This window comes from Drosophila sulfurigaster, chromosome 3, assembly GCF_023558435.1.
Source record: "Drosophila sulfurigaster albostrigata strain 15112-1811.04 chromosome 3, ASM2355843v2, whole genome shotgun sequence".
NCBI classification, from domain to species: domain Eukaryota; kingdom Metazoa; phylum Arthropoda; class Insecta; order Diptera; family Drosophilidae; genus Drosophila; species Drosophila sulfurigaster.
The window spans coordinates 17,957,638-17,972,310 of NC_084883.1; the positions used below are offsets into that span (position 1 = coordinate 17,957,638).

At 40.9% G+C, this 14,673-nt stretch overlaps 2 protein-coding genes across 3 annotated transcripts; one reads left to right on the forward strand and one right to left on the reverse strand.

The window, feature by feature from the left end:
- The first annotated feature begins 252 nt into the window (after nt 1-252).
- Nucleotides 253-4,583, forward strand: LOC133840765 (uncharacterized). The gene is made up of 3 exons (XM_062272811.1): nt 253-508; nt 565-1,699; nt 2,097-4,583. The coding sequence occupies exons 1-3, from the start codon at nt 405-407 to the stop codon at nt 3,753-3,755; spliced, it is 2,898 nt and encodes a 965-aa protein (XP_062128795.1). The 5' UTR covers nt 253-404; the 3' UTR covers nt 3,756-4,583.
- LOC133840764 (mitogen-activated protein kinase kinase kinase 13-B) lies at nt 4,011-13,947 on the reverse strand. 2 transcript variants are annotated; one of them, XM_062272808.1, is made up of 7 exons: nt 13,797-13,947; nt 12,555-12,784; nt 7,865-8,356; nt 7,612-7,803; nt 6,734-7,544; nt 5,752-6,671; nt 4,011-5,695 (listed from the first exon to the last, which is right to left on the reverse strand). In XM_062272808.1, the coding sequence occupies exons 2-7, from the start codon at nt 12,710-12,712 to the stop codon at nt 5,302-5,304; spliced, it is 2,967 nt and encodes a 988-aa protein (XP_062128792.1). In that variant the 5' UTR covers nt 12,713-12,784; nt 13,797-13,947; the 3' UTR covers nt 4,011-5,301. The 2 variants fall into 2 exon arrangements, with proteins under 2 accessions (XP_062128792.1, XP_062128794.1); XM_062272810.1 differs by lacking the exons at nt 12,555-12,784; nt 13,797-13,947 and adding an exon at nt 11,062-11,893.
- Nucleotides 13,948-14,673: the final 726 nt, after the last annotated feature.

The following is a 14,673-nucleotide window of genomic DNA, read 5'->3' on the forward strand; positions in this document are numbered from 1 at the left end:
GTGAAGACGCCCTTAGCGGACATCTTTATTATTCGTCTCTCTTGGGCGGACGTTCGTGACGTTCCTTTCGTTCAAGGAAATACATTTTTTGTTATATATGATATAAAATACATAGAATTTTCTCATTTGTGAAAGTTTAGTAATATTTAATTCTCAAATAAATAAATCATTAAAAATAAAAATTGTATTATTTATATTTTTCACATTTTAAGAATTAGCTTCTCTTAGAATAACGAAGAGTAATATACAGATATTTGAGTAGTGCCGTGTGTTTAAAATCAAAGTCAGATAATTTAAATATATTTTTTGTATATTAACGGCCTCTAAGAAAAATTACCCATCTTTCGTCCATTGCCACCCTAAAAAATATTAGATAAATTTTATGTTTTCAAAAAATAACAAAAATGTCGAGTATCAAGAAAAGACCAACTTTCAGCACTTGCCAGGAGAATAAGTCTACAACCAGTCGAAAGCGTTCAATTTACAGCAAAATCGGAGCAAGCAATAAGTAGGGATTAAAGAGAAAAGCCTTTTCCTTATTTTAAACTAAATATTTGTTTATAGTAAGGAGAGAAAACGCTGCAATTTAGTTGACAAGGGGAAGATTAGAAGAAATTGCTCCGAAGCGGACTCATTAGTTTCCCACCTGCGTTTGACCTGCTCGACGGCGCCAATTGTGCGTCCTTGTAACTGCCATGGAAAGGAGTTGCATGAGCTAACGCTTGGCCAGGACTTGACCACATATCTCAAGGCATTCGCACTCATCTACGTGCTGCCCGAGGAGGAATGGACAGCCGAGTATATTGACAAGTTGCTGCTCGAGGGCGAGCAGTTGTTCCAGACGAACTGCTCGGAGGATGATGACCATGCCGATGGACCTGAGCATCAGGCCAACATTGGTGAGAGCCCTGAGCAGCCCATCAAGCGCAACTTTAAGCTGGAGGGGCACAACTTCACGCTGGAACTTAAGTCACCGTACAAGGGTGACAAGAAGAAACCCTCCACTCAACGGCCTCAACACATTATCAGAAATCTCAAGTCGGTGCTGCAAGAATTCTTTCGATCTGCCCATTATTGCATGCTGCTCACAAAGGCGGGATATCTTTTGATTTGGCGCCGCCGCAAAGTTTACTTTGTGATGGATGTGAAGGGTCGTCGGCGTGAGGATTTGGTCAGCGTTAGGCATGGCGTTGCAATGTTGATCTGCTTGCAGTCCATCGACAAGGTTGTCCATCTGATCACCCAGCTCAGTCCAGTCTCTTATAACGATAAATTCTACATTCGAGAACTGGCCGTCGTCCGCTTGGTGACGCCCGATGGACGAGTCTTTATGCGTGAATCCGATTCACAGCCTGTTGAGTACAAGGTCATCAATCAGAACTATGCCTACCTCACCAGTCATCTGCATCTATCTTTGAATCCGGATGAGAAGCTGCGCAATCGCAGTAGTCTTGTAGTTGCCGTGGCCGCCATTCTGGCATCCAAGATTGAGCATCCCGCCTCATGGAGCACCAGCATGTTTGATCGCCTCATTTGCTATGGGGTCGAGATTTGTCGCAGTTGCTGGACCGACAAACGTGTCTCCATCGATCTGAGTAATTTCCCCTCTCAGCTGCGCTTGGGTCAGTTTGTTGTGGAACTGATATTGGGCTCAAATGTGTTTACTGGTCTCTGGAGATACTCTGATGATATTCAAAAGGTAAGAAGACAAATATTGGCATTTATCTTGTTATTTTGTATTGTTATTTATGGAGCAACTGAAGAATTTGTTCTGAAGTTCCAATTAGATTTGCTTTTATATCAATTTTGAGTGCTATTGTAAAAGAATGCATTTTTAGAATAACTATAAAATAGTGTTCTCAGTTCCAGAGTGGTTGAAACCTTTGTTTATTGTTTTTCTGTTTACTTACTTTCCCTTACATAATATTTTATTTATTCACAATTATTTTCTTCCTTATGCCTTTAGAATGTAATTTATTATTAGGGTAGGTTTATTTAGCTGTGTTTGTCTGACCTTATACTAGATGATCTCACATTAATATATATATATAAAAATGTTTAGCGATGTCCTAATAATCTGTTCATTATTTTTGCAGGCCAACAAACTGGAACGTGAAATTCAGCAGACCTTGAAAGCCCATTGCAATGCACTGTTTCAGATAAACAGTCAGACCTATGCAATGTGGGTTAAAGAGAACTTTTACTACTTACTCGATCCCTATCGCCACACCGTGGTAACTCCTCTAAAACCTGGAGGTAACGGGATCGTTTCGGGTAAATGGTCAACGGTGCGCATGTTTCGAGATATTCTCACCATGCTCAGCGTGTTCCATCAGCTGCTCAAGGAGTCCAATCGTCAATCGCCATATTCTGTTCATGTGGTGCACATAAAGAACATCAAAAAGTGTCCACAGGGATATTCCCTGAAGCCGTTGCCTGATGATGCCAATTACGATGTCAAGTCGCTAAATGAAAAAATTAAATTTCCAGAAAAGATCAATAACAATGAGAATCTGCTGAAACAGCTCAGTGATGATGAGCCGGATGAGCCAAGTGAGCAGGAGGAGCCCAAATTGAAGCCACTGGCTGAAAAAGTTAAGAATAACGAGAAAATTAAGAAAGTGGAACATTCAAAGCCTAAAGTCAAGTCCACATTTACTAAGCCACCTAATGTTACTCCAACTCTACTCAAAGACCGTAGTTTTATTGAGCTCGATTTTCCCGATAGACAGCAGGAGAAGTCTTCAGTCTTAACCATTGAACAGGAAGAAAACTCTTCAATGCTTAACAAATTCAGACTACAAATAATGAATAAGGAGAAAATTACAAATAAATCCACATATGTCAAGATACCTAATCACGCTCCCACTCGTTGTGCTTCTCCGATTTTCAAGCCTTTAGCTGCGGGCGTTATTATCAAACCCGATATAAAACCACCGCCAGCAGAGCCAAAGATCGCCAAAATCAAAAGTCAAGTGCCAATCACAACAGTAATTAAGCCGTTGATACCAAAGTCGATATTCTCTGGAACAAAAACGACAAAGAAATGTCAAAATCTTTACGATAAATATCGGAATAAAAACGGAGAATCTGCTCCCGGAACAAATGCAATCCATGCAAGCTCTGTAGCAACTAGACGAAAGGGAGTTTGGAATGCAAGGGCCACGGACAACTTGAGCGCTCTTCGCATTGTTCAGAAGACAATACTTGGAAATAAAAATGCAATAAATTCTAAAAATATTGACAAACTTCAACAACAAGTGGATAAGAAAAAACTTAAAATTCTAAGTTCTCAGACGAGTTTTCAATCCGCCCAGTTGCCACATGACTTCAGTTCAGTTACAGATCGCATCGCATTGCCAAGCAAGGAAGTTAGTTATCCTGTTTATACCAAGTATCCACATGTTCTAGCCGTGGCTGGCTCTGAGAGCGGCACCATGGAGAGCTTGAAGCGTCTGCTAGACTATTCATTCAAGGTGAGCAATCGAGTGCTCACCATGACGCCGTGGGGCAACTATGTGGTCTTTCGATATTGCCATTTGTTTTACTTGTTCGATGGTTGCACCTGTAACATTGATCGATTTCGCCATCTGGATCTGAGCTATGGAACTGCTGGTTTGCTGCCCTTTAAGACCAAGGGTCAACTGATCTGTTATATGATCGATTCACGGGAATTGCGAGCCTCCAAGATGCTGCATTCAACTCTTGATGATTCTTGTCACCAATTCGAAGAATTTTTGGGTCGTTGTGCATAGATCACTTCAAAATCTATTTTATACAGTGAACATATCTTAAACTTTTTAAGGTGATTGAATTCTGTTTGTCTGTCTGTTAAATTGAATTGAAGTCTATTTAAAATCTGTCTGTACGTCCGACTGATCGAATGCGTCAATCATAAAATAATGATAAAGAAAACAAACTTAATATCAAAGTTTTCGAAGATTAACTTGACTGTTTGCTAAAAATAAATGAATAAATTATTAACGAAAAGAAAAAAACACAATCGTTGCTACTTTTTGGGTTTTTGGTTTTATTATTATTACTACTAATTCGTATGAGTCGTTAAATTTAAACTTAATATGGAGTACATTTACATAATGTAGAGAAATTTTTGCATGCGACGCATCTTACGATAGCTAAACATCCAACTAGTGTGTAAATATATAGTGTATATATTATTGAGTGTATATAGAAATATGTACTTTAAATTTGTATTTTTTTTTCTTTTTATATTATTTCTTATTTGTTTTGCAGCGTGATGTGCGCTTTCGAGAAGTACAAGTCTTGAGCGGACAATTTGGGTGGCATTTATATAGCTAAGTTTTAAAATGGGGGATTAAAAGCGCACATTTTCCACGTCAAAGCCGTGGCTAATCATTTTACAGATCTATTACAATTTTCAGTTGTTTTATTTTCTTTGTTTTGTTTGTTTTTTGTCGATTCTCAAATATTTGCTTTAAGGCACTGAAGCTTTGAATTTTGTGCATATCGAAAAATTAAGTACGATTACCAGAATGGGCTAAATCCAAACGTGATTCGGAAGTATCCCAAATGCAAACTACAAAATTATAAAATCTAATGCGCTTCGTTTTAAAAAACGTTTCTCTTCGATTTCGTAGCAAATTTTCCGTATATAAAAAATATCCCTGACTATTTTGCGTTACACATACAATAAGTATTTCTCTCATTCTTTTTCTATTTATTGCCTGAGGCCAATTCTATTATTTTTCATTCTTTCTTAATTACTTAATTTTTTTTGTTGTTTTTGTTTTGTTTTGTTTGTTGGGAGCGTGTTGCGATTTAAGCTCTTACGATTGAATACTACTTAATGGCTAAACTAAATGTACAATTACGGCATTTTTTAAATATATTACAAAGGCAGCTTACTGAATTAAAATAAAACCATTAACATAGGTGGTTTGCAAATTAGAGGAAATGCAAGAAAACATTACAAGTAGATGACAAAGATTGCCCCAAAAACCCTTACAGTGAATATGGAGGATGAGTTTTGGGTCGGGTTAATGTGGATGCCCTTGCGATTTAGGCAAATGATTTAATGGTAACTGAAACGCTCAACGCTTCAAATTGTTGGCCATTATCTATACAGATACATAAACTAAAGAGACGATCGGACATGGACATACATAGTACGACATACGACGACATAGATAATACCATACAGTTTTGGATTTCCTTTTGTTTTTTGTTGTTTTTCGTTTTTTGCTTTGAGTATATAGAGATAGTTGTTTGCGGTTAATTGTTGTAGGAGTTTGTTTTTCACTTAGGCTATGAGTAACTAGGTTAAACCATATTAACGGCGCCATCAGCCTCGTAGGTCGGTATGGATATAATATCGCTGCTGCGAATCGAGCCCATGGCCAACGCTGAAGCCGAAGCTGTTGCTGTTGCTTTCGGCTTCTCCTCCTCGTCTTCGCTGGAGTCGCTTGAATCCGTCTCGCTGGAACTTGCATGCTTTTGATGTTGCTGCTGCTGCGTCTGTTTCAGAGCATCCGGCACGTCCGTATTGCTTTCGAGCGTCGAGTGCTGACTCGATGGAGAGTGACTGTACTCGGAGGTGTTCTCCTCATCGGATACAATGACTACATTCCGTTTGTGTATGGCAATCTTTTGGGATAGCGGCGCCTTGTAGCTGCGTCTTGGCCTCATGCCACGTCCAATGGGCAGACGACCAATGCTGCAATTGCAAAGAGTTAAAGAACTGTCCTTCGATTGAACATCAATTAAACTTACCTCCTTCTGCGCAGCGCATAGTTGTAGTCGGTATCCTCGCCCTCCTCATCCGACCAACTATCCTCGCCCAAATGCTCCTGCGACTCGCCATTCGCATTGCTTGCAATCACATTTGTGGGATTCTCCTGCAACTGCGTTCGCTTCTGTCTTCTACTCTGCGTGCTGCTGCAACGACTCAGGCTGGGACTACTATTGACGCCCACATCACGCAACTCTGGTGTCGTGCCGGTGTGTGTGTTGACTCCACTGCCACCGTTGCCATTCTCTGTGGCATTTGATTGTATGGACAGCCGATTCTCGTTGATGAATTCAATCACTTTGCGGCCCAAACGCTCGAGATTTTCATTGTCACTGCAGCAGTCGGTGATGTCCAGTCGCTCGTTGCTGTTCATCACATCGTCGATGAGTTGATCGGGACTGGAGCAGGCATCCTGATAGGTTAGCTCGCTGTTGCTCAGCGAATTGCCATTCGATGGACTGGCGACATTGGCTGGTGAATTGTTGTCCGTTGGCGTGCTTGACTGCACCTTCGCCTGTTGGGCCATGACAGCGGCCATTTGTTGCACGCGTTGCAGTTGCAGCGGCAACTGGCGATGATTGGGAGGCGGTGTCACATCGATCGGTTGCTCGGCACAAGGACTTATATCCGTTTCGCTAACATCCATGGCATCGGTTTGAGTTTGCCGCTCGACCAGCTGCACTTTGCGGTTCTCCGGTTCGCTCTGGTAGCGACGATCCCGTGTCGGACTGTATTTGGGCGGTGCGGCAAAGGAGCCGGAACCATTGCGTCGATGACGCCAAGTCTTTTTATTCTTGCTGCACATGCTGCCGCCAATAACGAGACCGTTGCTCACAGCACAGTACGATTTAGGCTGACAGTTGACATCCAGCTGCGCATACAGCATGCACTTAACAGGACTCTATAAAACGAAAGATCTTGAATTGAACTGTTCGTGAGTCATTGTTAATAAATAAGACTTACCTCTGGCGTGGTTTCGGGATCGGGTGTTGAGGACTGCTGTTGGATTTGTTGGGCTGGCGGCGCGTTCAGACGACGCCGATAGTGCTGCATTTTCCTAAGTGTGTTGCCCAGTCGCCTCGTGGGCTTATAACCAGATCCAGGCAATTTACGTTCTCGCTCGGCAATTTCCTTCTCCTTCTCCTGCAGCTGTGTCATGCACTCGCTCAGCTCGAAGAACAGTTGATTCGTCTTCTGCAGCTTATCCTCGTAGACCATGCGTATGTCCTGGGCATGTCGCCATTCAGCAGTGCGTCGCTTTATTAAATCCTGCTCATACTTGTGAATGCTGGTGCCATTCTGTGTGATCTCCTTCAGATGGCAACGCACCTCCTCCTTCCAAGACTTTTGCGTCTCAAAATATTGCTTTTCAGTTTTGCGCAACAACTCCGGCCCGGCAATGTCCAGATGACTGAGTATCTGCCGGAACGAGGGGCGATTGCGTGGCTTACTCTTCCAACAGAGCTTGACGAGCAGCTTGAAGCCCTCGGGGCAAGTGCTGGGCACGAGCAGCTTGAGCGAATTGTTGCCCACACCCCAAATGATGGCCGATGAGTCGACATCCTTGTAGGGTATCTCACACGTGAGCATTTCCCAGAGCACCACACCATACGACCAGATGTCCACCTTCTCAGAGCAGGGCTCATTGCGTATGACTTCGGGCGCCATCCAGGCAACGGTGCCGGCAAAGCTCATCTTGGTGCTAATCTCATTCCACTCGCGACTGGTGCCAAAGTCGCTAATCTTCACCACTTCGTTTGTACTAATCAGTATGCTAAATAAGAGAGAGTGGAGAATTCCAGTAGAGTTCGTTTTCTTAACTTGAATTTAGTTGCACTCACTTGGGACTCTTTAGATCACGATGTATGATCTTGTGTGAGTGCAAATATTGCATGCCCAGGGCGATTTGTTTGGACCAAGAGACCAAACGGGACGGCAACATGACCTGCTCCTCCTTCAGTATATTCTGTAGTGGACCATAAGGACAGAACTCCATAATAATACAAAACACCGGCGATTGTGTGCAAACTCCTCTGTGAAATTCAAACATTCAATTAGAAAACTTTTCAACTTTTTAATTTAAATAAAACTCACTTGAATTTGATAATGTTCTCATGATCCAGCTTGCGCAAATGCTTAATGTCCGTTTCCTTCAGTTCTTTCACCTTTTTTACGGCCACAATTTCATTCTTTAACTTGCCGCTGAAGACGGCACCTTGGGCTCCGCTGCCCAACCATTCCAGATCCGTTATGGACTCGAAGGGTATTTCCCAGTCTTCACTACGTGGATTCTTCACCTCAATCACACCAGCTTTGCCTATGAAAGACAACACGGGCTTCATACAACCCAGCAGCCCATACATCCAGCCAATGGGTTTATCCGGGTGCCCAAAAGCACTAGCCAATCCTCCTCCGCCAGCGTGTGGTGGCCATCGCTGTTGGCACGTGTTCTCGGCACTGCTGTCCGTGATCTCTGCATAGTTATTGTGATGCTGCGGGGCAGATGAGTCGATGTCGGCTGATTTGAAGGGCAGATCTGTTGTGGCCAGTCCTAGATGTCCAAACTCATCCTGCAGACAGGCCATGCTTTGAAATAAAAAGAGTAAAATGGAATTCAATAATTAAAAAATAGTCTAGATTCAAAAAAACCCGTGTAGTAGAATTTCCTCCAAGTCCTTTCTAGAATCATTGAAAAATTGCAGATATAGTAAATGAAATTTATAATATTTTGTCTTGATTGTAAACTTTGAAGCTATACAGCTAGATAAGATCGAAAAGAAGTATATATTTTCCTATTAAATGGATATATGCAGATTATTCAGATTCCTCAGTTGCATTCTAATACTTTATATCTAGCTTCCAAAAACTGAATTAAGTACCAAAATTGCTATCTCTTAGTCTTAAACAAATCTTGAAAATTTCAAAAACTATGTTTAACAAAATTTAATTGACCTGTTTTTTTTTTAATTTATTCTTAGAAGTGAGATTCACGTATATTGTGAATAATGTAAAATTATAATTTCCAAAACTATTTCAATTTTTATACCCGCTACCCATAGGGTAGAAGGGTATTATAACTTTGTGCCGGCAGGAAATGTATGTAACAGCTAGAAGGAGGCATCTCCGACCCTATAAAGTATATATATTCTTGATCAGCGTCAACAGCCGAGACGATATAGCCATGTCCGTCTGTCCGTCTGTCCGTCTGTGTGTCTGTCCGTCTGTCCGTCTGTCCGTCCGTCCGTATGAACACCTAGATCTCAGAGACTATAAGAGATAGAGCTATAATTTTTTTTCGACAGCATTTGTTATGTTTGCACGCAGATCAAGTTTGTTTCAAATTTTTGCCACGCCCACTTCCGCCCCCGCAAATCAAAAAAAACGAATAACAAGCGTAATTTTAAAGCTAGAGTTCCGAAATTTGGTATATACAATAATAACTATAGTAGTTATGATTCCTGAGAATTTGGTTGCGATCAGATAAAATATTTGGAAGTTATTAAAGAAATACTTTTGTATGGGCAAAAACGCCTACTTACAAGGGGTCTTAGTTGCTTTGGCTGACAATCTGGTATATTGTGCCGTCTAAGGTATACTTTGAATGCGGTACTACACCGATATACCACATATACCATTTGGTATATTTTCAGTATTTTTGTAGTATATTTGGTATATTTTGTGAAAAATATCGCAAAATATATTGTTTTTATTTAAAATGGGTAGCGGGTATCTCACAGTCGAGTACACTCGACTGTAGCTTTCTTACTTGTTTTTTTGTAAAATTGTTAACTTTTTCGTTTATAGAATTTTTTTACTTTCTCCTTCGTGTGCGTAGTTTAAAAATAAAAGTTTTGATTGATAACACTTGACAATTTGCATGGAAAATTGGTTCTTTATCTGAAACAAAGTTTGTGTATCTTGATGTTGATATCACCAACGTTATCTGGTTTTGTCAAATCATATAGCGTGACGCTTTTTCTATTGTCCATTTAAGGCGCTTTGACAAGTTTCCAGATCACATTTCCAATAGAATGGAAACTAATTTTAGAAAACCGGTTCACATACAAAAATTCTAATGTTCATTATCATATCGAGGAACAATACAACTATGGGACATAAATCTCAAGTCGCAATAACAGATATGTTGAACGGTAAATTATAAATCAATTGCGTACAATAATCTAAGTGATTCGAGGGTTTTATATTTAGAATATTAGATAGTGTGTCATTAAAGTACACATGTACATTCAGAGTGTTTATAGAGTATACATACTATAAGTATGCACAACTAAAGCTCTGCAAATAAATAGTCAAAGAGCCGGAGAATGATCACGATAATAGTTCTTTTCACAAATGAAACTTCTAAGCATACACACATACACCACACACACAGATACATTCCAAGAGTTTGTGTGCACTAACACAAAAGTAGTTCCTGTCGTTTTGAAGCTTGTGCTTGGAATTTGTATTTGTTGTTTTTTATTTTGCACGCGATAAGATAAATAATCACCAATAACAGAGAAAGAGAGAGAGAGTGAGAGGGAAGCGCAAGAAGCATGAATAGACAGCCTAGCGTTCGCAGCCGTTGCCGCAGCTTTTTTAGTTTCAGGTGAAAAAACATTTATCAAAACAATAACAATAGCAATAAAAACAACAACAACAAATAGGCAGGCATAGAAAGTCTGATGGCTTGTCAAGTCGAAGCGACGTGAGCGAACAGGCAAAATCACCTGTTGCCGTCGATAAGCACACTAACACATTTGCACGCACGCACACAGACACAGATTCGGCACCTACACATTGACATTGTGTGCTCTGTGCAGATTTTGTTTCCCAGCATGTGCAGCTATATAGACATCCCGCTCGCACTGCTTTATTGGTGTGGGGGTGATGAAGCTGTTCTTTTCACAAGTCAACGCCGACGTCGATGCCGCTGCCGACGCCGACAGCGCACAACTAATGTCAAAAACCTTTTAATTATGAAATTTAAACGCATTAATTAATTGCTATAGCAGCACGTTTTGACCTTTTGTTGCTGTTGTTTTTCTTTTTGGGTGACGTGCAGTTCATAGAACGCGGAAATTTAGCTAGTTTTGCTTGGGTATTGTTTTTTGCCAAGCTCAGCAAGTGCAACGCATAACGGTATTTTCTGAAGTGAGTCAGTGTTGTGTTTCCCCAAAATTGCAGATGTTGCAGTGTTGGCAAAAGAGCAAAGAACATGTATTATTTCTCTAACGGCCAGCAATTTATCGATATCCTTGATTGCACAAACGCCATTTTTGCTAATTTACCTCTTTTCCTTTGTTATTATTTTATCTGGTGGATCGGTACGACCAAAAATTGATATATAATAGACCATTGTGCTGATGTTGTTTTCACCGCTTCTTTCGCGCTAATTTTCACGGTTAATTGTGTTTGTTTTTGCAATTAGTTTTGTTGTTCTTTGCGCACTTTTGCTTTTTTGTTGTTTACGAACTCATTCATTAATACACCGACGACGACGACGCTTTGCTGCATTAATGCAAATTTTTACACTCGGCTCTTTTTTGCGGTCGCTGCCAGACGTTTTTTACGCACTGTATAAACCCAGTGACAATAATAACAACAACTTTTGATTAAAAAACGTTCATTCGCTTCGTGCCAAGCACAGCCAGCCACCGAACCGAACCAGCCAACCAAACACCACCAACAAAAACAACAAGAACAACTATACGCGTTTTGGCGTTTTTTGTTGTCGTCAGAAAAAAAATGACGTCAAGGTAAGTGGTAAAGTGTCGCTGTTGTTGTCTGCTGCTGTGGCTGCGTTAATTACACGACCAAGAAGCGGCTGCGTAACACTTTCGTTTTGTGTGTGTAGGTGTATGTAATAATTTCATGAATTTTTTGCACAAAACGTATAAAAACTGCGCCATCACATGCACGTATGCACACAAACACTAACACATGTTCGCAACTGATTTGACGATAAGCAGTGTTATTTTTATTATTTTTGTCTGCTCGCACATATACACATGAACAACAAATACAGAGACACGTTAAGGCAGGCTCACAATTTGATTGACACACACAGACTCGATCTCACTCGCTCTTACGCGGCGACAACCAACTGAAACGATTGATTTTCGCAGACTAAATTGCGAGCGTAAGCGTTGGAGCATAGCCCCCAAACGAACGCTCATTTCACATTATCAGGCACAGCTTTGCGCTCTCCCACTCCCTCTACCTCGTGCTCATTAGCGCTTCCTCTCGCTACGCTCCATCTCCATCTCTCGCTCTCGTGCTTTTGCACGTTCATTGTTATCAAGTTGTGTTGTTAGAGTGACCAACTTTGGGAAGTGCTTGCATTGGACACCACCGCCACCAACAACAACAACAACAAAACAGCATGCGGGCTGGTCCGCCTTAGCTTTGAAACCAGTTTGCGACACATGCAGGTGTGTGTTTGTTTCTGTAAGGCAGTAATTTCAACTTTCAAAGGTGGCCTGCTTGCCTGCCTCCCATTGTGAACAAGGAAACTTAAACGTTCCCGATTCTGTGTTTATCATTTCACCACAACTCGGCGTTTTGCACGTGTTCAATAATTGTTTATCGCAAACATACAAATATCCAATATTGTACACAAACAATTGCAAGTGTATGTGTTTATTTATTAAGAATAGGGGGTTTCATTCCAGTGTTCGCTAGCTGTGATAAAACTGTTATACACTCAATGAACATGACCTTGACCAATAACAATTTATGACATTTTTTCGATTATGCACAAGATACAAGATCGATAGCTTACCTTCTACGCAAATTATCGGTTTGGTCCAGCGATAAATTTGGACTGCTGCCATGATGTCTGCGCCTGCCGTAGTGCAGTTGTTGCTGCTGCTGCCTGGAGGCGGCGACATTGACCAAATCATCACGACTTTTGCTCAGACTGTCGCTAAATGGTTGCATTGTCCGTTACTTTTGTTGTGGGGGAATTATAGTTGCTGGGTGCCCTACGACATGCTGGGCGTAACGGTCAGGCTGTGAACGAGCAACGTTGAACGCGTTAGAAGTCGAAAACGTATCACAAACATTTTATCAATGAAAAACTACGTAAAATCAATAGGCAGCCGAACGACGTCAAACGCCAACTCGCAGGATGCGCATACAAACAAATACTGTGTTTGAGTGTGTGCGTATGTGTGTACGTTAGCATTGGGGGATGCAGGCACGTTCAGTCGCATTGGCGTCAGTCCCCCCTTCTCGTTACGCTTGAGAAAGAAAAAGCGAAATGCGCAAACGGCAAAAATTACAGCAGTAGATGGCGAGCGACCCACGCAAAGCGTTAACGCATCTACAGTGAGAAGGGGGAGGAAAGCTTTAAGCCATTGCGGAAGCGCGTGATAAAGCACAAGAAGAAGAGACGTCGATAGTCCATTGAACAATTTCAAGACCATTACACATACAGACACTTGTCTATGTATAGTTTTATTTTATTCATTTATCAATTACCGCACTTTTCACTTTCAAATGCATCGCTGCTATTCATTTTTTTACATTTTTATCGTATATGCCTTAACTTGGCAAATTACACAAAAGAACGAACACACGCACATCGACATTTTAATGTGTGTGTGAGTTTGTTGAGCATACACACACATAAGCAGCAACGTCCAATTTTGTATTCCACTTCTTCTGCTTCGCCTTTTGCTTTATTTTTTTTTTTTTGTTTTTTGGTGCTGTGCTTTTTAACTTGGCTAAAGCTAGAACATAACAACAACAACCAACTACAATGAAATTTTGCCACACACACCAACGCGATTTACACACACACACACACGTACACCGATACACGGTCTCTCACAGAGTCAGTTGGAAACCTTACAGCGCAGCTTATACTTTTGTGCTGTTGCTGCTGCTTCTTCTTCTTCTTCTACTTCGTTTGCTTCGGTTAAAGAAAATCAATAAATTTTTATTTGCACTTTCAACTGCAGTTTTGTAAATTTTTCACTTAGTTTTGCCAACAAATTTCATTACTGATATTATCACTTACATTTCTTGTGTATTTCGAGAAATTTATTTGTAGTTTTAAACAAAAAAAACATTAACAAACACAAAAGACTGGTTTGCCTTTAGTTGCGCTTTTAGATAACGTTCCGACCGACCGACCGTCCGCACCAAAGGTAGATACAAATCAACTAACCAAAAAAGACGAAAAAAAAAAAACTGGCGCACGCTCAGCCTGAGACTCTGGCCGAGAGCATCAGCAATTGGTATGTACCAACTGCTGATACAGCGCTCAAGCGGGCCAATTTCCTCCCTCAAAACCAGTTTGGAGCGCAGGTTGAACTGCGCATGTGCCTGTGCAAGTGTGTGTGTGAGAGGGAGACATACGCTGAGAGAGCGAGGGAGAGTGAGAGAACGCTGAACTGAGAGCCATCCCATGGCCAGTGAGCGACGACTGCGACAGCGACAACGACAACGATGGCAACCACCAACACCAACATTAACACCACCACCAACACATTTAAGCTGTAGTTGTTGTTGTTGCTTTGCTTTTCAAGTTGTTTGGCTAAAGTCAAAGCCGAAGTATGCACGATCACGAGCCATTGAAAAGCTCTGTTGTACAGTTACAAGAGCTTCAAAGCTCACTACATATTATTTGTTTACGCTAAGGAGGTGTTATATTTATTCTTTTTCAGATACATTGGTTCTTTTCGATATAATTTTGTCAAGTAATATAGATAAGTTGGAGAAGAGTTAAAGATTTCAAATATAGGTAGTAATAGTGCTAATTATTTGTGTTTGATGAAACTAATTTTACTTGTCACTTGATACTTGCGTGTACTTCACATTATTGAGTGGAAAAGTTTGACTTACACTGGACTGCAAAAGTGGGACATTGTGTTGAAATTGAGTGGATATGTTGT